This window comes from Pipistrellus hanaki (genome assembly GCF_964339955.1).
Source record: "Pipistrellus hanaki genome assembly, chromosome: 1".
Taxonomy (NCBI): Eukaryota; Metazoa; Chordata; class Mammalia; order Chiroptera; family Vespertilionidae; genus Pipistrellus; species Pipistrellus hanaki.
The window spans coordinates 24,975,335-24,994,293 of NC_140503.1; the positions used below are offsets into that span (position 1 = coordinate 24,975,335).

The 18,959-nt window shown below is 45.5% G+C and overlaps 1 protein-coding gene across 9 annotated transcripts; it reads right to left on the reverse strand.

Annotated features, from left to right (window-relative positions):
- Positions 1-3,114: 3,114 nt before the first annotated feature.
- Positions 3,115-9,283, reverse strand: SRSF5 (serine and arginine rich splicing factor 5). Of its 9 annotated transcripts, none has more exons than XR_014793947.1 (9): positions 9,083-9,221; positions 8,020-8,164; positions 7,259-7,329; positions 7,027-7,125; positions 6,043-6,112; positions 5,253-5,778; positions 4,762-4,835; positions 4,281-4,391; positions 3,115-3,986 (listed from the first exon to the last, which is right to left on the reverse strand). XR_014793947.1 is itself a non-coding variant. In XM_084872107.1 (9 exons), the coding sequence occupies exons 3-9, from the start codon at positions 8,143-8,145 to the stop codon at positions 3,677-3,679; spliced, it is 861 nt and encodes a 286-aa protein (XP_084728233.1). In that variant the 5' UTR covers positions 8,146-8,164; positions 8,284-8,624; positions 9,083-9,248; the 3' UTR covers positions 3,115-3,676. The 9 variants fall into 9 exon arrangements, 6 of the variants coding, with proteins under 6 accessions (XP_084728233.1, XP_084728231.1, XP_084728230.1 ...); XR_014793948.1 differs by adding an exon at positions 8,284-8,624 and having other exon boundaries at positions 4,762-5,778; positions 9,083-9,219; XR_014793949.1 differs by adding an exon at positions 8,284-8,624 and having other exon boundaries at positions 4,762-5,778; positions 8,961-9,194.
- Between the last annotated feature and the right edge of the window lie 9,676 nt (positions 9,284-18,959).

Consider the following 18,959-nt stretch of genomic DNA (forward strand, 5'->3'; position numbering starts at 1 on the left):
TAGACTTACTATTATCACCATTATGTCAAATCACTACATTATACACCTAAAACTAATGTTATATTACACTAGAGGCCCAGTGCACTAAAATTCATGCACTCGGGGGAGGAAGGGTATCCCTCAGCCCAGCCTACGACCTCACAGCCCAGGACCCCTTGGGGGATGTCCACCTGCTGGCTTAGGCAGGGAGCAGGCCTAGGTCACAGTCAGACATCCTTAGCACTGCCAAGGAGGCAGAAGCTCCTGCCACCACTGACGCACTGACCCAGCCTGCGGCTGAGCAGAGCTCCCCTGTGGGAGTGCACTGACCACCAGGGGGCAGCTCCTGCATTGAGCATCTGCCCCTGGTGGTCAATGCACATCATAGCTATAAGTGGTTCTAAGACCAATTTGCATATTACCCTTTTACAATATTATATAGGATACCAACTATGTTAAAAAAAAAAAAATGTTGTAGGCAAAATAAATGCTACTCTCAAACTTACCTTTCAGCTTGCTAGATGGTTGCACAAAAGCCGCAACTATCCCCCCCTGCAGACTGGTCTTAAAACTGCTTGCGCTCATGCCCACTCCACTCATGACTTCAGAACCTGGACCTGAAAATTTAGGCCAACCTAAATCCATCTCCTCTCCCTGTACGTAAAGGGTCTTATTTTATTGCCTCGCTGTATAACAAACTATTTGTAATATTAAAACAGTAAGGCACTTATTTTACAGGGGTGGAAAAATCAGAAAGTCAACTGATAAAATGTCCAAGTACAGTGGTGCCTCGCATAAAGAACGCCTCGCACAGCGAACGCTGCACACAACGAACTTCATTTCATGATTCATACAACGAACTTCATTTCACACAACGAAGTCGCCCGAGCTTCCACGACCGCTTCGCCCGAGCTTCCATGATCGCTGCCGATGTATTGCATCCTTCCGCGCAGGCACTGCAGGCAGTCGTTAGTCACTGCGCTTAACTTAAGCACGTATCGCGGCAATCGTTCTTCATTACGAATTAAATCACGCACGTATCACGGCAGTCGTCCTTTTAAGTTAAACTCAATATTTTTTTTATATCATGGCTTCTAAAAAAAAGCAAGACTTAATAGATTGAGGTTTAAAAAGTCATCTTAGCATATTTTATGCTACAGAACGAATTATTTTTTTTAACATGTATTGTTATGGGAAAACGCGTTTCACATAACGAACTTTTCGCATAACAAACTTGCTCCTGGAACGAATTAAGTTCGTTGTGTGAGGCACCACTGTACCTAACACCACACATATCGCCAAGGTACATTTTAAAAAACCCAAAGGAGAAAAAACTAGGTTCTACCATTTTATTTTTCTTAATCCTCACCCAAGGATTTTTTTGATTTGAGGAAAACATCAACAGGTTGCTTCCTGAACAAACCCAGACCAGGGATTGAACTGGCAACCTTGGTATTTACCCTCAAAGGTAATCAAACATGTAACTTTTTGGTGCACCAGACACTTCAACCAGTGGAGCCACCCAGCCAGGGCAGGTTCTGGCAATTTTATTTTTTTAATGTTTTTATTGATTTCAGAGAGGGAGATAGAAACATCAATAAGAATCACTGATCAGCACACACCCTCACTGGGATCGAGCCCGACTGAAACCAGTACGTGCCCTGACCAGATATATAACTGTGACCTCCTGGTTCATAGGTCAATACTCAACCACTAAGCCACGCCAGCAAGGCGGTTCTGCCCTTTTAAATAAAGCCAGTGTCCTCCATCCAAATTAACACATTGCAGACCAGTAGTTTTATTGCTAGCTTTTCCCAGTGGCCAACTTTCTGTACAAAAGACAGCTTATATAAATGTTAAAAGCATGCTTTAAAATTAAATACCCATTGTATTTTGAAGTTATTACATGTTCTTACAAGCTATTATCTTTTTAAAGAATTTTCATAACTGGCCACAAGCCTTAGAACAGAAAGCACGGGAATTCTCGTGATCCATCCGCAACATGTTAAGATATCACATAAACGCTCCCTGAAAGCAACTTTATGGCCCAAGTTCTGGTCATGCAGAGGGAAGTGGGCATGCCAGTCATCCAAAAAGCTCTCAAATCCAAAACCCAACTAGAAACTCCCCAGGCGAATCCCACACTTTGTGGAGAAAGAAAGTTATCTCTGGTAATTTCCTCAAAACCCCAGCAGGGTTAGGCAAGGGTCTGCACTGAAGTGTTTTTGGGATTCTGAAACTAGGCTTTATGGGCTCCAATACCAGTTTACCATTTATTTGCTCTTCTCTTTGGCATAATTTCCTCTAGTAAAACTATTATCTAGAAAGAAGTTTTGAAGATTCGGTTACCAATAATTTATCTATAGAATACTAGCACTCAAACAGAGAAATAAAGCCTAATTAGTCTCTGAGATTCTTATACCTTTAAATCATTACCTGCAGGCAGCAGGATCTACCACTTAAGATGGATAGAGAACCTTAAGCAGCTTCCACTATTGTTTTCCCCTTCACATATACTATCACATCCATGTCTCAGGACTAAAAGAAAAAGCATATAGCCGAAACTAGTTTGGCTCAGTGGATAGAGCATCAGCCTGCGGACTGAAGGGTCCCAGGTTCCATTCCAGTCAAGGGCATGTACCTTGGTTGCGGGCACATCCACAGTAGGGGGTGTGCAAGAGGCAACTGATCGATGATTTTCTCATTGATGTTTCTAACTCTCTGTCCCTCTCTCTTCCTCTCTGTAAAAAATAATATAAAAAATAAAAAAAGCATATAGACCCCTTTAAAGACATGTGCATCGATCTAAAAAATACCACACATCCCAAAAAAAAAAACCCTTATGTCCACCAAACTGTAATACAACCTTTAAGAAAAGCATAAAACAGTAACTGTACCATTTGCTTCCTAAATTGTCCTCTTGACTATGGAAGCCCCAAGTAACCTGATGCCAACAGAATAGTCAGGTGATACAGGGAAAGAGCGTGAGAGGGTCACATACAAAGGAAATTCATACTGTTAGTCATCTCACTGCTTTAAACATTTCACTGACTTTTGCCTATTTTCAGGTTCTCTAAAAGAAATTATGTGAATGTAGATGGGGAGGAGTAAATAGCACACATCCTTCAGACAAAAGCAGTTTTATAATCTTTTATTATCAATAACAAACAGCTGCTTGTCTTTGCCAGGCAGCTGTTAAAGAGTGGGTGAGAGGACACCCTTGACCCTAACAAGGAAAACTCAAATTAAGCCTTTATGTACAAGCAAACTTAGAGCTCTTTTAAGTGTCCAAAGCTATTAATTAGTTTAATTGACACATTAAACTAATTTTGAATTAACATATTTGAATAACCAAGAACTAAAATGTTCAAATTTTTTCTAGTACAAAAAAATTAAATTTGCTTTAGTTATAAAAGAGCTCTGTCAATATACACAAACTATATACTTCAGACATTCACAAAAATGTGAGCAGAAGGCTTATCAAAAGACATTTAATACAATTAGGTTTCAACAACCCTTGGTGGTCCACATCTACAAAGATATCCAGCCCAACCCAATCCAACCCTCCCTCCATATCCCACCCCCACAAAAAAAGCACATACTTACCAGAATTTTTAGCAAGTATGATTTGGGTATTTGTGTTTTTGTGTTTTTTGTGTTTTTTTAAAAAAGGCCCCCTGGGCAAGTTATTTACAGTTTAATTGCCACTGTCAACTGATCTGGACCGGGACCGGGACCGAGACCTGGACCTGGACCTGGACCTGGACCTGGACCTCTGGCGATCCACAGATGCTGGAGACTTAGATCTACTTGAAGAACCACGTTTCTGGCTCTTCTCAGGTGCAGGAGACCTACTAACAGAACGGGACTTGCTCCGGCTCCGGCTCCTGCTCCTGCTCCTAGACCGGCTGTAAGATTTGCGACTCCGAGAACGAGAACGAGATCGCGATCGGCTACGAGACCTAGAGGAACTCCTACTCCGGGAACGAGACCTGCTTCGTGACCTACTGGTGAGGAGAAAAAAAAAAAAAAAACATAAGCTGCAGGCCCTTCAAATCCATTAAGTAAAACTTTGATTTAAAAATATTAGCGTCCTGGCCAGTGTGGCTCAGTTGTTTGGACATTGTGTCCCATGCATGCAATGAAAAGTTGCCGGTTCAATTTCTAGTCAGGGCACATGGCCCGGGTGAGGAGCTTGATCCCCAGTAGAGGGTGTACAAGAAACAACTGATAGGTGTTTTGCTCTCTCTCTCTTCTGTAAAAATCAATAGAAATATTTTAAAAATATATTAAGGAGATACCTGTGCCTTTTGCTGCCTTCGATTAATTTTATTTTTCTCCCATTTATTTCCTTTCCAGAAAGTTTTTCAATAGCATTTTTTAAGTCACCATAAGAGGCGAACTCAACCACCCTAGGGAGGAAAAAGAAAATAACATTTGTTAAGTTATGTAGATCTCACAGTCTCACAAGCTATCGGAATCTAGATTAAGTAGCTTTCATTTTGCTATTATTGTATCAAGAATCTAACTCTCGATGGATAACATGGCATTAGAGTAAGGTTTCTCAAACTCCTAATTGTTGACAATTTAGCCCATTCAAACAGTTGGGGGCTTTCCTGTGCATTGTACAATAGAATGTTTATATGCATCCCTGGCCTTTATCCACAAGATGCCAGACATTGCCCAAAACCCCCTGAAGCAAACTCACCTGAGAACCAAGAGCATTCACAATAAAACTGCCAACATATTTTAAAAGGCTTACAATCTGCAGTACATACTTACCCTTCATTTAATTTAGGTCGATGTGCATCCGCAAAGGTTACTTCTCCAGCTTGTCTCATGAAATCTTTGAGATCCTTAACACAAGACAATTGTGTTAAGCAAAGAAAAGGAAACGTGACACACAAACAACAACATGATATAAAAACAAGACTACTGAAAGAGAAGATGTTAGATAAAGTACAAACATGGCATTCACCACACTTGTATTCTATCAGAATTCAAAAAGTATATATGTCAGGGCACGAAATAAGTAAATAGCATATTGCTTTTAAGCAAAATGCTCTAAGTAATTCAGATGTTAACATTAAATAGTATTAGTCTATACTGAGCTCAATACAAAAGGAAAACAAAAAAACAAAACAAAAAAACAAACAAGTAGAAACAGTACATATTTTTAAAGACTAAAGTAGAAATTTTATATTTAAAAACAGAACATTTACAAGACATCAATTATTTTGTGCCCCATATGTCATTAAAAAAGTTTACTTTACCTTTATTATTATTTCCCTAGGCTAGTCAAGCAGCAAACCGTTAACCGGTCGAAGAAACCTTCATGACATAGCCCGACTGGCTCTTCGCCACCCACTTGAAGGACACTACCCCATCGATGGAAGCCTTTATCGCACAGCCCTCCCTATTAGCCGACTACTGGCGATGCAGACACGTTCTACTCTTGTGCAGTTACCAAGGACCACTTTACAGCGACCAGGATTCCAACGACCAACTAATTTCGTATCGTTCGACCAGGACCTCTTATTCGGAAGCGTTACAGGAAGACAGCTCTCAACTTAGGGATCAGATCTCGTAATCAGCGCTCTGGGATCGCTGCAACCTGGCACGCCAAGTAAGTGCCCGGATTACGTCTAGACCGGCAAACACAGATCTAGAGGTGGGTGGCCAATTGATCACTGTAGGAGCTGACTGGCAAAGTCAACCAGGCCCAACCAAGAGTGACCAAGACAACGATTAGGATAACCCACAGGCACTCCTCGTCATAAGGCCAACGACACAGATAGGCTGGCAAATAAAGGGTTTAATATTTGGTTAAAATTGATTTTAAGAACAAGAAAAAATATCCTCAAAACATTTACATTTGATCACTAATATTAAAGTTTGAAATATCCCCCAATTACATTAAGTTAAAATTTTAAAATTACAATTAATCCCATTAATTTAATTAAAAATAGAATTTTAATAAAATGTTAATAAAACTTTAGCTACCCATTCCATTAGTTTTTAAAAAGCCACATTGAAATATATCAAAACTGAATTTCTACACACCTGCCAGCTGACTCTTGAAGATAAATTTTCAACTATAAGCCGATTTTCTGTTCTTACAGGTGGAGCATTTCTGAGAAAGAAAACAAGTATTCACAATGGAAGTTCAGAAATGTGCAATTTTGTTCAACTGTGAGCAAGTTTATGCATTCAGACATAATAAGCCATTAAAATGATTTCATCAACTGTTTGATTATTTTATGATTCATTATACAGACTTAATAGAAAAAGTCAATTGACATAGGCATATGAAAACTAACTTTTTTGGTAAATACCAGAATCACTTAGCTAACTAGATGCCCCGTGAACAAAATTCATGCATTGTGGGAGGGGAGTTCTCCCGTGCCCTCTTGCAGTCCGGGAGCCTTCAGGGATGTCTGACTGCTGGCTTAGGCCCTCTCCCCACGGGGTGTCAGTCAGACATCCTTAGCAGCTGCCTCAGAAGCGGGAGAGGCTCCCACCACTGCCACTGTGCTCGCCAGCCTGGGTTTTGGTTGGGCAGTGCTCCCCCTGTGGGAGTGCACAGACCACTAGGGGGCAGGCGCCAACACATGTCATAGCGACCAGTAGTTCCTGGTTCTGTCAATTTGCATATTAGCCTATTATACAGGACAAGTGGCCCAGTGTGGGGTGGGGGTGGGGGTGATGGGGGAGAATGTCCCTCAGCCCAGCCTGCACCCTCTCTAAGCTGGAACCCCTTGGGGGGTGTCCGACTGCCAGTTTAGGCCCAATCATGCTCTCAAGCGCTCACCTGCCTGCCAGCCTACTCACTCCCAACTGCCCCCCTCACCAGTCTGATCACCCTCAACTGCCCTCCCCTCTTGACCTGATAGCCCCTAACTACCACCATGGCTTTGTCTGGAAAGACGTCCCGAAGATCTCCAGGTCAAATTAGCATTATTACCCTTTCATTAGTATCGAGAGTACTTAATCATTAAATAGTCGTGCAGTAACGATTATTCAAAACAGCCACTGGCCATCACATACCGTCTATCATTTCGAGGTCTGCGACTACTAAAGCGATCAGAGTATCGCCCTCTACCTCTCCCACCTCGAGATCGAGCCCGAGCATGTTCAATAGTAACCCTGAGGAAGGGAAGAAAAATCTTCATTATCCACACAAGCTACCGAAGAGATTTACTTAGGAAAATACTCCAACATACCTTAGGTCTGCTCTAGTTTACAATGCTAACTACAAAACTAAAATTAAGCGTCTCACCTTTCACTACAGAGTTCTTTTCCATCAAGTTCATATACAGCATCATCAGCATCCCTGGGATCCTCAAATTCCTAAAATACAAGCATGAAAAAAATACATCATAACACTTGGCAGTCTTAAAACTGTATTCTACAACATTAGGGGCACTGAAAACACCTAACAGGCCGAAACCCGTTTGGCTCAGTGGATAGAAAGGTGCCAGGTTTGATTCCAGTCAAGGGCATGTACATTGGTTGTGGGCACATCCCCCGTAGGGGGTGTGCAGGAGGCAGCTGGTCGATGTTTCTCTCATCGATGTTTCTACCGTGTTTCCCCGAAAATAAGACATCCCCTGGAAATAAGATCTAGCGCATCTTTGGGAGCAAAAATTAATATAAGACACTGTCTTATTTTCGGGGAAACAGGGTAGCTTTCTATCCCTCTCCCTTCCTCTCTATAAAAATTCAATAAAAACATATATTTTTTAAAAAACTATTTAAAAAAATAAAGTAAAAAATAAATAAAAACACCTAACAAGTAAGTATCTTATTGATAGTACCCTATCAATAAGCCTATTTGACAGGTGACCAGGCGTGGTTGCCCAGTCAGCAGTGGGGTTCATTCATTCCTAAAGAAAATTCACTGCCTTAAGATGCACGCATTTCCTAAAGATACTCACCTGCCTCAATAAGATAAAAAACAAAACAAAAAAGCAAACACGTTGCTTATCAATATCTTTACCGGCTTAACAATGGATAATCCAACCAGTTCTACGTACTCACCACAAAACCAAAGCCTCTTTTCAGATCGATATCTCTTATCCGTCCATATCCCTTGAAGAACCTTTCCACGTCCTTCTCCCTGGCCGCTGGATTTAGCCTCCCGATGAACACTCGACAGCCGCTCATGACGCCCGGCTAGTACTTCCTATTGGGAAAATAACCCAATCGAGACAATACCGGTGAATGTCAGAAGAATGGCTGGTCCATGGGGTCAAAAAAAAAAAAAAAAAAAAAAAACATAACGGCATAAAATGAAATGTTTACCGGGTGATGTTATAAACAAGATTGCCAAGAGGGTCTCTTTATTAGGCCAGGTCCCTTGCAGACAAAATTAAAACTCGGCTCCCAACACGATCCTTCCCTGGGCCCAGAACGCAGCCACCGCAACGCCCACAGCCGCCTCTGGAAGTGCGCAGCCTCACACTCGCCCCGGCTCTTCTGGCCCCCTCCCATCTGCCGCAGTTCGGAAAGGCCGAGAAGTGCGGGCGGGGCCGGCGCCGCCCTCCGCAAGGCCAGCCCAATGGCGACGGGCCGCGCGAGCGTCGCCGCCTCCCGGGAGCGTCACAGCAGGTGGAAGCCGGAATCTCGCGACGCCACGGCCGCGCCTGCGCAGACGGTGGCGGGCGGACGCTAAGACAGCCACAAGATGGCGGCGGCGGCGGAGCCGGCGGTGGGCCGAGCCGCCGCGCGAGCCAAATTCCCTCCTCCCGCTCCCTCCCCCGACTCCACGGTTCCGGAGTCTCCATCCCCGCCCGCAGACACCCCGTGGCACCACACCCCAACCAAAGCCCACTACTCCAGGGGTTCAGCTAAGGAGGAAGTAAAGGAGGCAGGGAGGGGCACACAACCCCGCAGTAAAAAACGACCATCACCACGACCGCCCCTTCCACCTTCACGTCCCCTCAAACATACCCCAAAGGGAGACGTGCCCCAGCGCCCACCTCGAGTAAACTGCGCTCATTGGACGCCGTCCTCCGCAAAGAGAGCAGCCCTGGCCACTGATCCGAGTGGCCCTGAAGAAGCCTCGATCCGAGAAGCCATTCCCTCAAAGTGAGCCACTCACCTACCGGACAGGATCTTTGGCAGCTGAGACCCAAGAGAGGTCCGTAGTCTGCGACGGAGCTGTCTGCCTCCCCGCAGACCAGGACTCAACTCGCCTACGTCTCTCGACAACTGACGCACTTAGCTGCTCCGCGTTCTACAAAATGGAGGGTGCGCCTTGCGTCACTTCCTGGGCCGCCCACGGACCCTCCCCCTTGGATCCGAGGACGGAAGTCTCCGAGGGGCTGAAGGGCCCTGTCACCGGGACCGGCCGAGCGGCCTCGCCCGCGGTGGGCGGGGCCTATGGAGTGGGAATGGGCGGGGCCACGGGGCGGGGCGGGGCGGGGCGCGGCGGTCAGGTGCTGGGCGCTGGGAGGGCCGCTGTTGAAGACGTTTGAAGCTTTTAGCAGTCAAGTTCGGTTCGTCATTCTTTCTCGCATGAATACTCCCTAAGACAAATGACGCCGCTTTTTCATCTGGATTTTTGTTAAGATGCCCCGGAGAGTCCTGGGTAAAAGAAGCTCAGGAGCTCAGGCTTCTGCACAGCTACCTGGCCCAGCCATGAGGGGTGACCCGAGCCACCCACGTGCAGTTGACGGAAGACTGAGGGCCTGCGTGCTTTCTAAATGGCAGGTTTCCGCGGGATGAAATGTTGAACTTGGGACGGCAGCTGGAAGGCCGTCTCCAGTTGAGTCCAGAATGCAGATTTCTGCATTTCCACTGCCCTAAACCTGAGCTGCCCAGAAGAGGTTTCCAGCTACTTTTTCAGTCCCAATGGTATTTGGTGACCCCGCCCCGGTCAGGTTTCTGTAATGGAACACGTGAACGCCTGCCACTCCTCAAAATAGAATGTTGTGGTTTCCAAATGGACGGGGAACCCAGTCCTCCGCTTCCTGAACCCCGCACGTCCCCGGGAAGATGGTCAGGCTTAGACATTGGAGCATAAAGATGGTGAAAGATTATTTTCCTTCAATGCTTTTAGGGGGAACCGGGGCACCCCGTTCTTGAGAGGTGCCCAGAATCTAGGGTTGCTGCTTGTAACTAGAGCTACATGGATAAATAACGTAGTTCAAGCAGGAGCAGAGCTCCCGGCCCTTGTCTCCGACCTCCTCTGACCGCTGGGCCTTGAACTCCGGGTCAGAACGCGGATAGTCTGCGTAGCGTGGGCTCATCCATTCCTGCACTTTTTGTATGTTTATTTTAAAAAGAGCCTCTGGAGGTACTCAGCAAAATTGAGACGTTAGCTATCTATTGGGTGGGGGATTAAGGAGGATGTTAAAGGAAAATATGTACTTGATAAAAGAAAACACTTCCCTTTAGCAGCTAGCCTCGTGTGCATTAGCATCTCATGATGCACAAATTGTCCCAAGCCAGACTTATTTAATTCATTTGTTTGCTTCCTGCGTAATTTCTCCTCTGTCTCAGAGAAGGAAGTTCAATTTCTCCCCAAGGCTTTGGTTCTTCACGCACCACATTCCAGACCCTGCTCCATCAATTTCTTTTCCCATTTCTAGTTCTGCCCTCTTCACTACCTCTTTAATCCTTAACTGCCAAGCATGCTTCGTTTCCCTCTTTTAAAAAACAAAAAAACAAAAAAACAAAAAAAATCTTAACCTATGTCACTTGTCAAACTGCCCATCTCGCCTTTCCTAAGTGAACACATTTCTTAACCGAGCACGGAGTCCTTACACGCCGAGGTTCCCCTTTCTCAGCCCTCATTCATCTCCAGCCAGACTCCACCCCACCTCTCCAGTAAAACTGCTCTCAGCGTTCATCATCAACCTAAGGGCAAAGCCCAGTGGCTCTACAATCCGCATCCTCCTCAACAAAAGCTGTCTGTCATCTTTCCCTTGCTACATGCCAGGCATAGTGCTGGGGGCTTTGCATTTTTTTAAATATATATTTTATTGATTTTTTAAAGAAGAAGAGAGAGGGACAGAGAGTTAAAAACATCGATGAGAGAGAATCATCGATCAGCTGCCTCCTGCACACCCCCCACAGGGGATGTGCCAGCAACCAAGGTCTATGCCCCTAATTGGAATCGAACCCGGGACCTTTCAGTCCACAGACTGTCGCTCTATCCACTGAGCCAAACCGGTTTCAGCGGGCTTTGCATTTATTGCCTATTCAGCCCTTGCACAACTTTCTAGAGCAGTGGTTCTCAACCTTTCTAATGCCGTGACCCTTTAATATAGTTCCTCACGTTGTGGTGACCCCCAACCATAAAATTATTTTTGTTGCTACTTCATAACTGTAATTTTGCTACTGTTATCAATCGTAATGTAAATATCAGTGTTTTCCGATGATCTTAGGCGACCATGCTAGCGGTTCTCAACCTGTGGATCTCGACCAATGAAAATAATTTTATGGTTGGGGGTCACCAAAACATGAGGAACTGTGTTAAAGGGTCGAGGCATTAGAAAGGTTGAGAACCATTGCTCTAGAGTTAGTTCCTGTTCTCCTTTTTAAAAATGTGTTTAAACCAAAGCTCTTAAGTCACACAGCTAGAAGTGGTGGAACCTTGAATTAAACCCATATGTCTTTTTATTTTTATTTTATTGATTTTTTACAGAGAGGAAGGCAGCAGGACAGAGAGTCAGAAACATTGATGAGAGAGAAACATCAGCTGCCTCCTACACACCCCCCACTGGGGATGTGCCCACAACCAAGCTACATGACCTTGCCCGGAATTGAACTGGGACCTTTCAGTCCGCAGGCCGGCGTTCTATCCACTGAGCCAAACCGGTTTCGGCCCATATGTCTTTTCTAACTCTGTGCTACTAAAGGGTTTTCATTCCAAGTTATAGGAGTTACCCCTAAAAAATAATTACTGCCTTTTTAAGTCAGGAGAGAAAATATTACATCATTTAGCTACATTTTTTTGTCTCTGTGTTACAAGGGTGCCAGCTAGAATGTGAAAGTGATTTAACATAAGCACTTACTAGTTAGAACCCAAGCATCTCGGCTGTTAGGAGTGATAGCCATAGGCCAGAGCACACAAGGGAAGCCACCAAGCTGTCAGCAAAACGCGCAGGAGCTGGATTCTGATGTGAGCTGGAACGTCAGGTCCAACACTTCCCATGGTAAGCTCCTGAGACTGAAATGGGGCCTGGCACATCACAGGCATTCCTACCATATTTGTTAAGGAGTGGATCTATGACTTCCAAAATGTTGCTGGAACTTTCTAAGACTCAGTTTCCTCATGTGAGAAATGGGTCAATACCAGTACTTAATCCGTAGGGTTGTTACGAGGATGGCGTGAGGCGATGTATGTAATGTGTTGGATCCAGTGCCTGGTACACCCAGCAGGTTCCGCTATAATGAGCACTACAGGGAGCCTGTCTCTCCATTCACAGAGGGCGGAACTCGCTCTGGCAGTTAAGCTGCTGTGACAAAGAAACAACGAGACAGTGACTTAACGAACATGCCCCCAAATTTTCTGTAAGTAAAATATAAAAGACTTTGGAACTCTGGAACTGGGTCTCAGAACACCCTGTAAGTCCCTACTCCTTGATCTTGGTGACTGGCACATTCTGTTATGCTTATGCTCTCTCAGCAGCTGTGTTTCTGTTGCCTGAAGCTACGCTGTAGCCCGTACTGCTGGCTCATCATGGGGCAATGAGGCATCTTTTAAAAAATATGTATATTTTTACTGACTGCAGAGAAGAAAGGAGAGGGAGAGATAGAAACATCAAGGAAGAGAGAATCATTGATCAGCTGCCTCCTGCACACCCCATACTGGGGATCGAGCCTGCAACCTGGACATGTGCCCTGACAGAGAATTGAACTCTGATCTTCTGGCTCATAGGTTGATGCTCAATCACTGAGCCATGCTGGCCAAGCAACACTGAGGCATCTTAATGGCAGCTTGCCAGCAGGAAGCTGGCTTCCAAGTCTATGACTAAAGTTGCCACATCTGCCCAGGTGTTGGCACCTCCTGAAACTGGGTGTTCAAACCTCCCGGATGTCATGAGATTCTCTAGCACCCTCCACTGCTTGTCCCCTTTTTGCTTAAACTAGTTCTTTTGAAATGTGAGCTTAACACACAACATTATCCAGTGTAAGCAACACGAGGTGGGTTTACAGCAAGGATTCGGCAGTGTCTTATGAAACCCAAGGACAAGAATGTGCTCAGGCCAAAACAGGTTTGGCTCAGTGGATAGAGCGTCGGTCTGCGGACTGAAAGGTCCCAGGTTCAATTCCGGTCAAGGGCCTGTGCCTTGGTTGCTGGCACATCCCCAGTAGGGGGTGTGCAAGAGGCGGCTGATCGATGATTCTCTCTCATCGATGTTTCTAACTCTCTATCCCTCTCTCTTCCTCTCTGTAAAAAATCAATAAAAATATAAAATAAAATAAAAAAAAGAATGTGCTCAGGCTTGAGGAGTCTGGAAGGAGGAAGCAGGAGCTATCAGGAAATCAGGAGTATAATCTCCCTCTCTCCTCTCTGTTTGCTTTGTTTTGTGTGTGTGTGTGTGTGTGTGTGTGTGTGTGTGTGTGTGTGTTTTATTTCCTTTGCTGTCTTGCTGCAGCCTGGCTTTCCCCGACTCTCAATCCACATGAAAGGAGATGGCCACATCATGTCTCCCAGTTCTTACGTCTCCTCAATCCAAAAGCAGATCCCAAGTGAGAGTGAAACCTCTGAGTTGAAATTATAAATTTCCTGGAGTGGAAAATCTGATCAGCCCAGTTTGGGCGAGGTGCCTACCATGATCCAATCAGAGCTGAGGCCATCCCGTGTAAAGAGGGATGTCGGAGAACCCAACTCACAGAGGAGGATGAAGTTTAAGAGGATCGCCCCGAATTAAGCTGACGCACTAAATGTTGAACCAATGGAAGCTCAACTTCCACCTGGCCCAGCCTGCCCCAGATCCAACTTACAGCCACCCCTCCCCCTCCTACCAGAGCAGGCCAAACCAGCCTGTCTGTGCTCCGCTTCGCTTCGGCAAAGACTTGTGAAACCAACTTACCTGCCCTACTTTCCTCACTCTGGGTAACATAATGGGAGATACCCTAATAATCACCCCACTGTTCCCTGTAATATTCAGAAATAACTGGGGACCTACTATGTGCCAAATACTGTGCAAGAGGTTTCATAGACTTATCTCACGTGACCTTCTGAATAACCCTAAGATGGGGATTGCTAACGCTGTTTTATGGAAGAGAATATACGTTCTCAAGGCCTAGGTCCCAAGTTCAAGAACTGTTAGTGACAGTGAGGGATTCAAACCCAAGCCAGTTTGAACTCAAAGCTCAGATGCTCTTTCCACAGCCAAGGTCAATTCCTGTTTGGGCTGGAGGGATGGAAAGAGTGGAGGTGGGTGCCTTGGAAAGTGAGAGCTAAAAGTGAAACTGAGTTAAGGCTGAAGGGCTAGGACACTGCAGGCTTCCTGCTTAGTTTCTAGGCTCGGACACTGACTCCCAGAGGCCTGAATGGGCTCACTGCCCTCCCCCTCCACCTGCCTCAGGGAAGTGGGGCCAGTAAGAAGCCAAGTAACATGATGGTAACGATAAGGCTCTGGAGTCTTTACAGCCATTTACCTGCTGAGCCTCAGGTGTTTCATGAGCACGGGCTGTCCCAGGAAGATTTAAAACAAACTGTATGTGGGGTAATTCCCAATAACAACAATACCTTACATGTGTTGAGTACTCACTGTTCTTGACTTTGTGCTCAGAACTGTGGGTGCATTAAATCCGTTAACCTCAACACAAGACATTTGCCTAGGAGGAGCCTGAGGCGTAGAAAGTCATTTCCAAAGGTCATCCAACAAGCAAGCATTGGAACTCTAGCCACTGGTCTCAAAAGAGCTCCAGCTTTTACTATGTAGACGAAAGGGCCCCCATGCTGGCCTGACAGGCTCAGGGGAGGCATGCATGGCAGTCTTGCAAACTCAGAGACCTAACGTAATCAAGAAGGATGGCCTGAAATTAAACTTTAATTAAAAGCAGTGTGGTGGGCAGTTACATCCTAGGCCAGTATCCTTCACTGACAAGGTCAACCTTTACCTTAACTGAGCCTCTGTGTCTTTTTGCATCTATGATAACATACCCTTGAAATGTCTGGGTAACTTGTAACTTGTAAACTGATGAACAAAAAGATAGATTCAGAGACAGTAAAGCAACAAACAGACTGTCAAATTACGGTGGGGAGGATAGGGAGATATGGGAGAGATAAGAGATCAACCGAAGGACTTGTATACATGCATATAAGCATAACCAATGGACACAAAACTCTGGGGAGGGAGGGTATGTATGGGAGTGTGGGGGGAGGGAATTGGTAAGATATGTAAACATAATACCTTAATAATATATATATATATATATATATATATATATATATATATATATATATAAAATAACAATAACTTCCCTGTTTCTGGACCCCTTGTGGCACAACTTAATGTGCCTGGGTTCCAGGACAGATACCACAAATTCCTTCATTATTATGTTGATCATTCCTGTGCCCACCTAAGTATGCGTCTATCATTTTACTTTTTATCCAATCCCAGGGGTTTCCCTAATTTGCTTTCTCCCGCCTCTCTTGTCTATCACCAATGGATTTCATGTAACCCACCTACATCCCTTTCCTTTGATTGCAATGTATAAATACACATGTAACCCACCATTCTCGAGAGCATTATCTCAATTCATTGAGGTTCTGCTTCCCGGCATATGTAAACAGTTTGGCTCAAATAAACTCACAAAAAATTTTTACAGGTTTCAATGTTTTTTTTGTTTTGTTTTGTTTTTTATGTCAATAACTACCATGACAAAGAAATAAGTACTAACTATGAGCTAAAGAAAAACTTCAGGACATACTCAGAGAATTTTAAGAAAAGAATTTGTCATTCAAGGGAACAGAGAGCCAGTCTCCCAGGAGAGGGAGCCCGGCGGGACCACAGGCAGCTCTGGCCGGGATGGGTCCTGGAGGCTCCTGCCCCAGGGAAGTGAGGCCAGTAAGAAGCAGAGTCACGTGAGGGTAACGACAGGGCTCTGGAGTCTGAACAGCCATTTACCTGCTGAGCCTCAGGCGTTTTATGAGATCCTCTTAAACTTCATCCTCCTCTGTGAGTTGGGTTCTCCAACATCCCTCTTTACACGGGATGGCCTCAGCTCTGATTGGATCATGGTAGGCACCTCGCCCAAACTGGGCTGATCAGATTTTCCACTCCAGGAAATTTATAATTTCAACTCAGAGGTTTCACTCTCATTTGGGATCTGCTTTTGGATTGAGGAGAAGTAAAAACTGGGAGACATGATGTGGCCATCTTCTTTCATGTGGATTGAGAGTCGGGGAAAGCCAGGCTTCAGTGAGACAGCAAAGGAAATAAAACACACACACACACACACACAAAACAAAGCAAACAGAGAGGAGAGAGGGAGATTGTACTCCTGATTTCGCTAGGCCAGTCCATGAAGGCTCTTCACATCAAGGTCTCAGCTGCAGCCCCTGCTCCACCGGCTTCGCCGAGTGTGAGTCCTGGGGTACCTGATCCCCTGGAGGATGCACCGAGGCATTCTGAGGGATATCTGGGCATCAAGTTCCATTTTAATGGATCCCCCTGCCATTCTAGGTCCCTGTCTTAGTCAGTCTGGGCTGCTATAACTGGATGCCATAAACAATAAAACTATATTTCTCATAGTTCTGGAGTCTGGGAAGTCTAAGATCAAGATGCCAACAGATGCCAACAGAGCCGGCTTCCTGGTTCGCGGCTGGTTCTTCTCCTCTTGTGCCCTCGCATGAAAAACAGGGTCAGGGAGCTCACTGGGGCCTCCGTTTGAAGGACACTAACCCCATTACCGAATCACCGCCCCAAGGCCCCACCCAGAATATCACCTCATTGGGGGTTAGGACACAAACATTCAGTCCAAACAACTCTCCCCTTTAACATGAACTCTCCTGAGCTGATGGGATCCTTGGTCCAGGCATCTCCTTTCTAACAGCCCCTTTCCCACTCAACAAGGGGCAGCTGATTGATGTTTCTAGCTTTCTATCCCTCTCTCTTCCTCTGTAAAAACTCAGTAAAATATGTTTTTTAAAAATGGACCATTTCTATTTTTAAAAATGATTGTTATTAAAAAAAAAAAAAGAGAAAGTCAGAAACATCGATCAGCTGCCTCCTGCACATACTGGGGATGTGCCTGCAACCAAGGTACATGCCCTTGACCAGAATCGAACCTGAGACCCCTTAGTCCGCAGGCCGATGCTCTATCCACTGAGCCAAACCGGCTTCGGCTTGCCAATCAGATTTTTAAAATAGGTTCTAGCTTGTTCCCACATTCCAGCTTTGCTTTTCTGCGACCACACCCCAGGGCCGGGAGGCTAATGAATATGAGGTTGAGGTTCGGTGAGATGAGGAGCCAGCTTGGAGATTATGGTAGGCGGCCCCCCTTCCAAAAGAGATTGTGAGGTGAGGAGGTGGAGGGGGAGAAAGCGGGAGCCGGCCTCTCATTCCACCTGGGCCCTCTGGGAGGAGCTGCCCGCGGTGCCCGCAGGAGGCATGCCGCGTGTGGGAGGCCGGGGGGGTGCACAGGGACGGGGTGGGGGGGGTGGGGGGGAGGGGGGCCGCGGGGTGGAAAAGATTTCCCCAGGGGGCGTTTTCCACTTGCCCCTGTCTGAGGCACCCATCGCCCACCCCAAGTGTATGCTTACAGCGCCACCTGGTGGCTGTGTTGCATTGATGCAGTCTCTCTCAGGGGAAATGACAGAAGGTCACAGATGTCTGTGAATTTCTAAAAGATTAGACGCAAGTCCCTGAGAGTGCGTGGTTCCAGAGTAACCCAGAGATGCAGCGAGGGGAGCTTGCAGAAGAGACCTGGGGCTGAAGAAGGACTGAGCGGTGAGTTAAACAAACTTGCAACCCAATGCCGGTTGTGATCCACTGAACTGGAGCAGGACAGGCCAGCAAAGGTAAAACACACACACACACACACACACACACACACACATGGATGGGTCATTTACACAGACAACCAAGACCTCTGCCCACTGGCTTTTTAAGGGTTGCTGTTGTTGTTTCTCTCTCTCTCTCTCTCTCTCTCTCTCTCTCTCTCTCTCTCTCTCTCTCTCTTTTGCTTGCACAGTATTTAAAAACCAAAATGATAAATTTCTAATGTCTGGTATAAAATCAAAGTTATCATGGCTAACAATTAAAACCTAAAAATTTGGCCTGACTAGCATGCCTCTGTGGTTAAGCACTGACCTATGAACCAAGAGGTAGAGTTCGATTCCAGGTCAGGGCACATGCTTAGGTTGCAGGCTCGATCCCCAGTGTGGGGTGTGCAGGAGGCAGCTGACCAATGATTCTCTCTCATCATTGATATTTCTATCTCGCTCTCCCTCGCCCTTCCTTTTTGAAATCAATAATAAATACATTTTTCAATGAATTAGTTAATTAAATAAAACCTAACAATTTGTATATGGGCTTGTTTAAAGGCATCTGGGGAGCTGAAACCGGTTTGACTCAGTGGATAGAGCATCAGCCTGCAGACTGAAGGGTCCCGGGTTTGATTCCGGTCAAGGGCATGTGCCTTGGTTGCGGGCACATCCCCAAGAGGCAGCTGATTGATGTTTCTAACTTTCTATCCTTTCCCTTCCTCTCTGTAAAAAATCAATAAAATATTTTTTAAAATAATACCTTAATTTAAAAAATGAGAAAATAAATAAATAAAAGTATTTAAATATTAAAAAAAAAAAAAGCATCTGGAGATCTGCCTTCAGGCCTGTTGGCTGTGGGCCAGCGTCTCCACCCTCCCTCCCACCCTGTTGGCCTGGCCACGGGGAATGTGAACACAGGTCACCGACCCACAGGATGTCAGGCGGTCATTTAGTCCAGAGGGTTCCAAACGGAGGGTCTCAACCCATTAGTGGTTCTTGAAATCACTTTATTTTTAATGGATTA

Bases quoted from the DNA above. Each gene is read 5' to 3' on its own strand.
- SRSF5 (XM_084872104.1), bottom strand. From the start codon at position 8,145: ATGAGCGGCTGTCGAGTGTTCATCGGGAGGCTAAATCCAGCGGCCAGG. The intron at 7,126-7,258 runs GTGAGACGCTTA...TCCCTTCCTCAG, and splicing joins AAAGAACTCTGTAGTGAAAG to GGTTACTATTGAACATGCTC. The intron at 4,836-6,042 runs GTGTGTAGAAAT...TCTTGTGTTAAG, and splicing joins CTTCAAGAGTCAGCTGGCAG to GATCTCAAAGATTTCATGAG.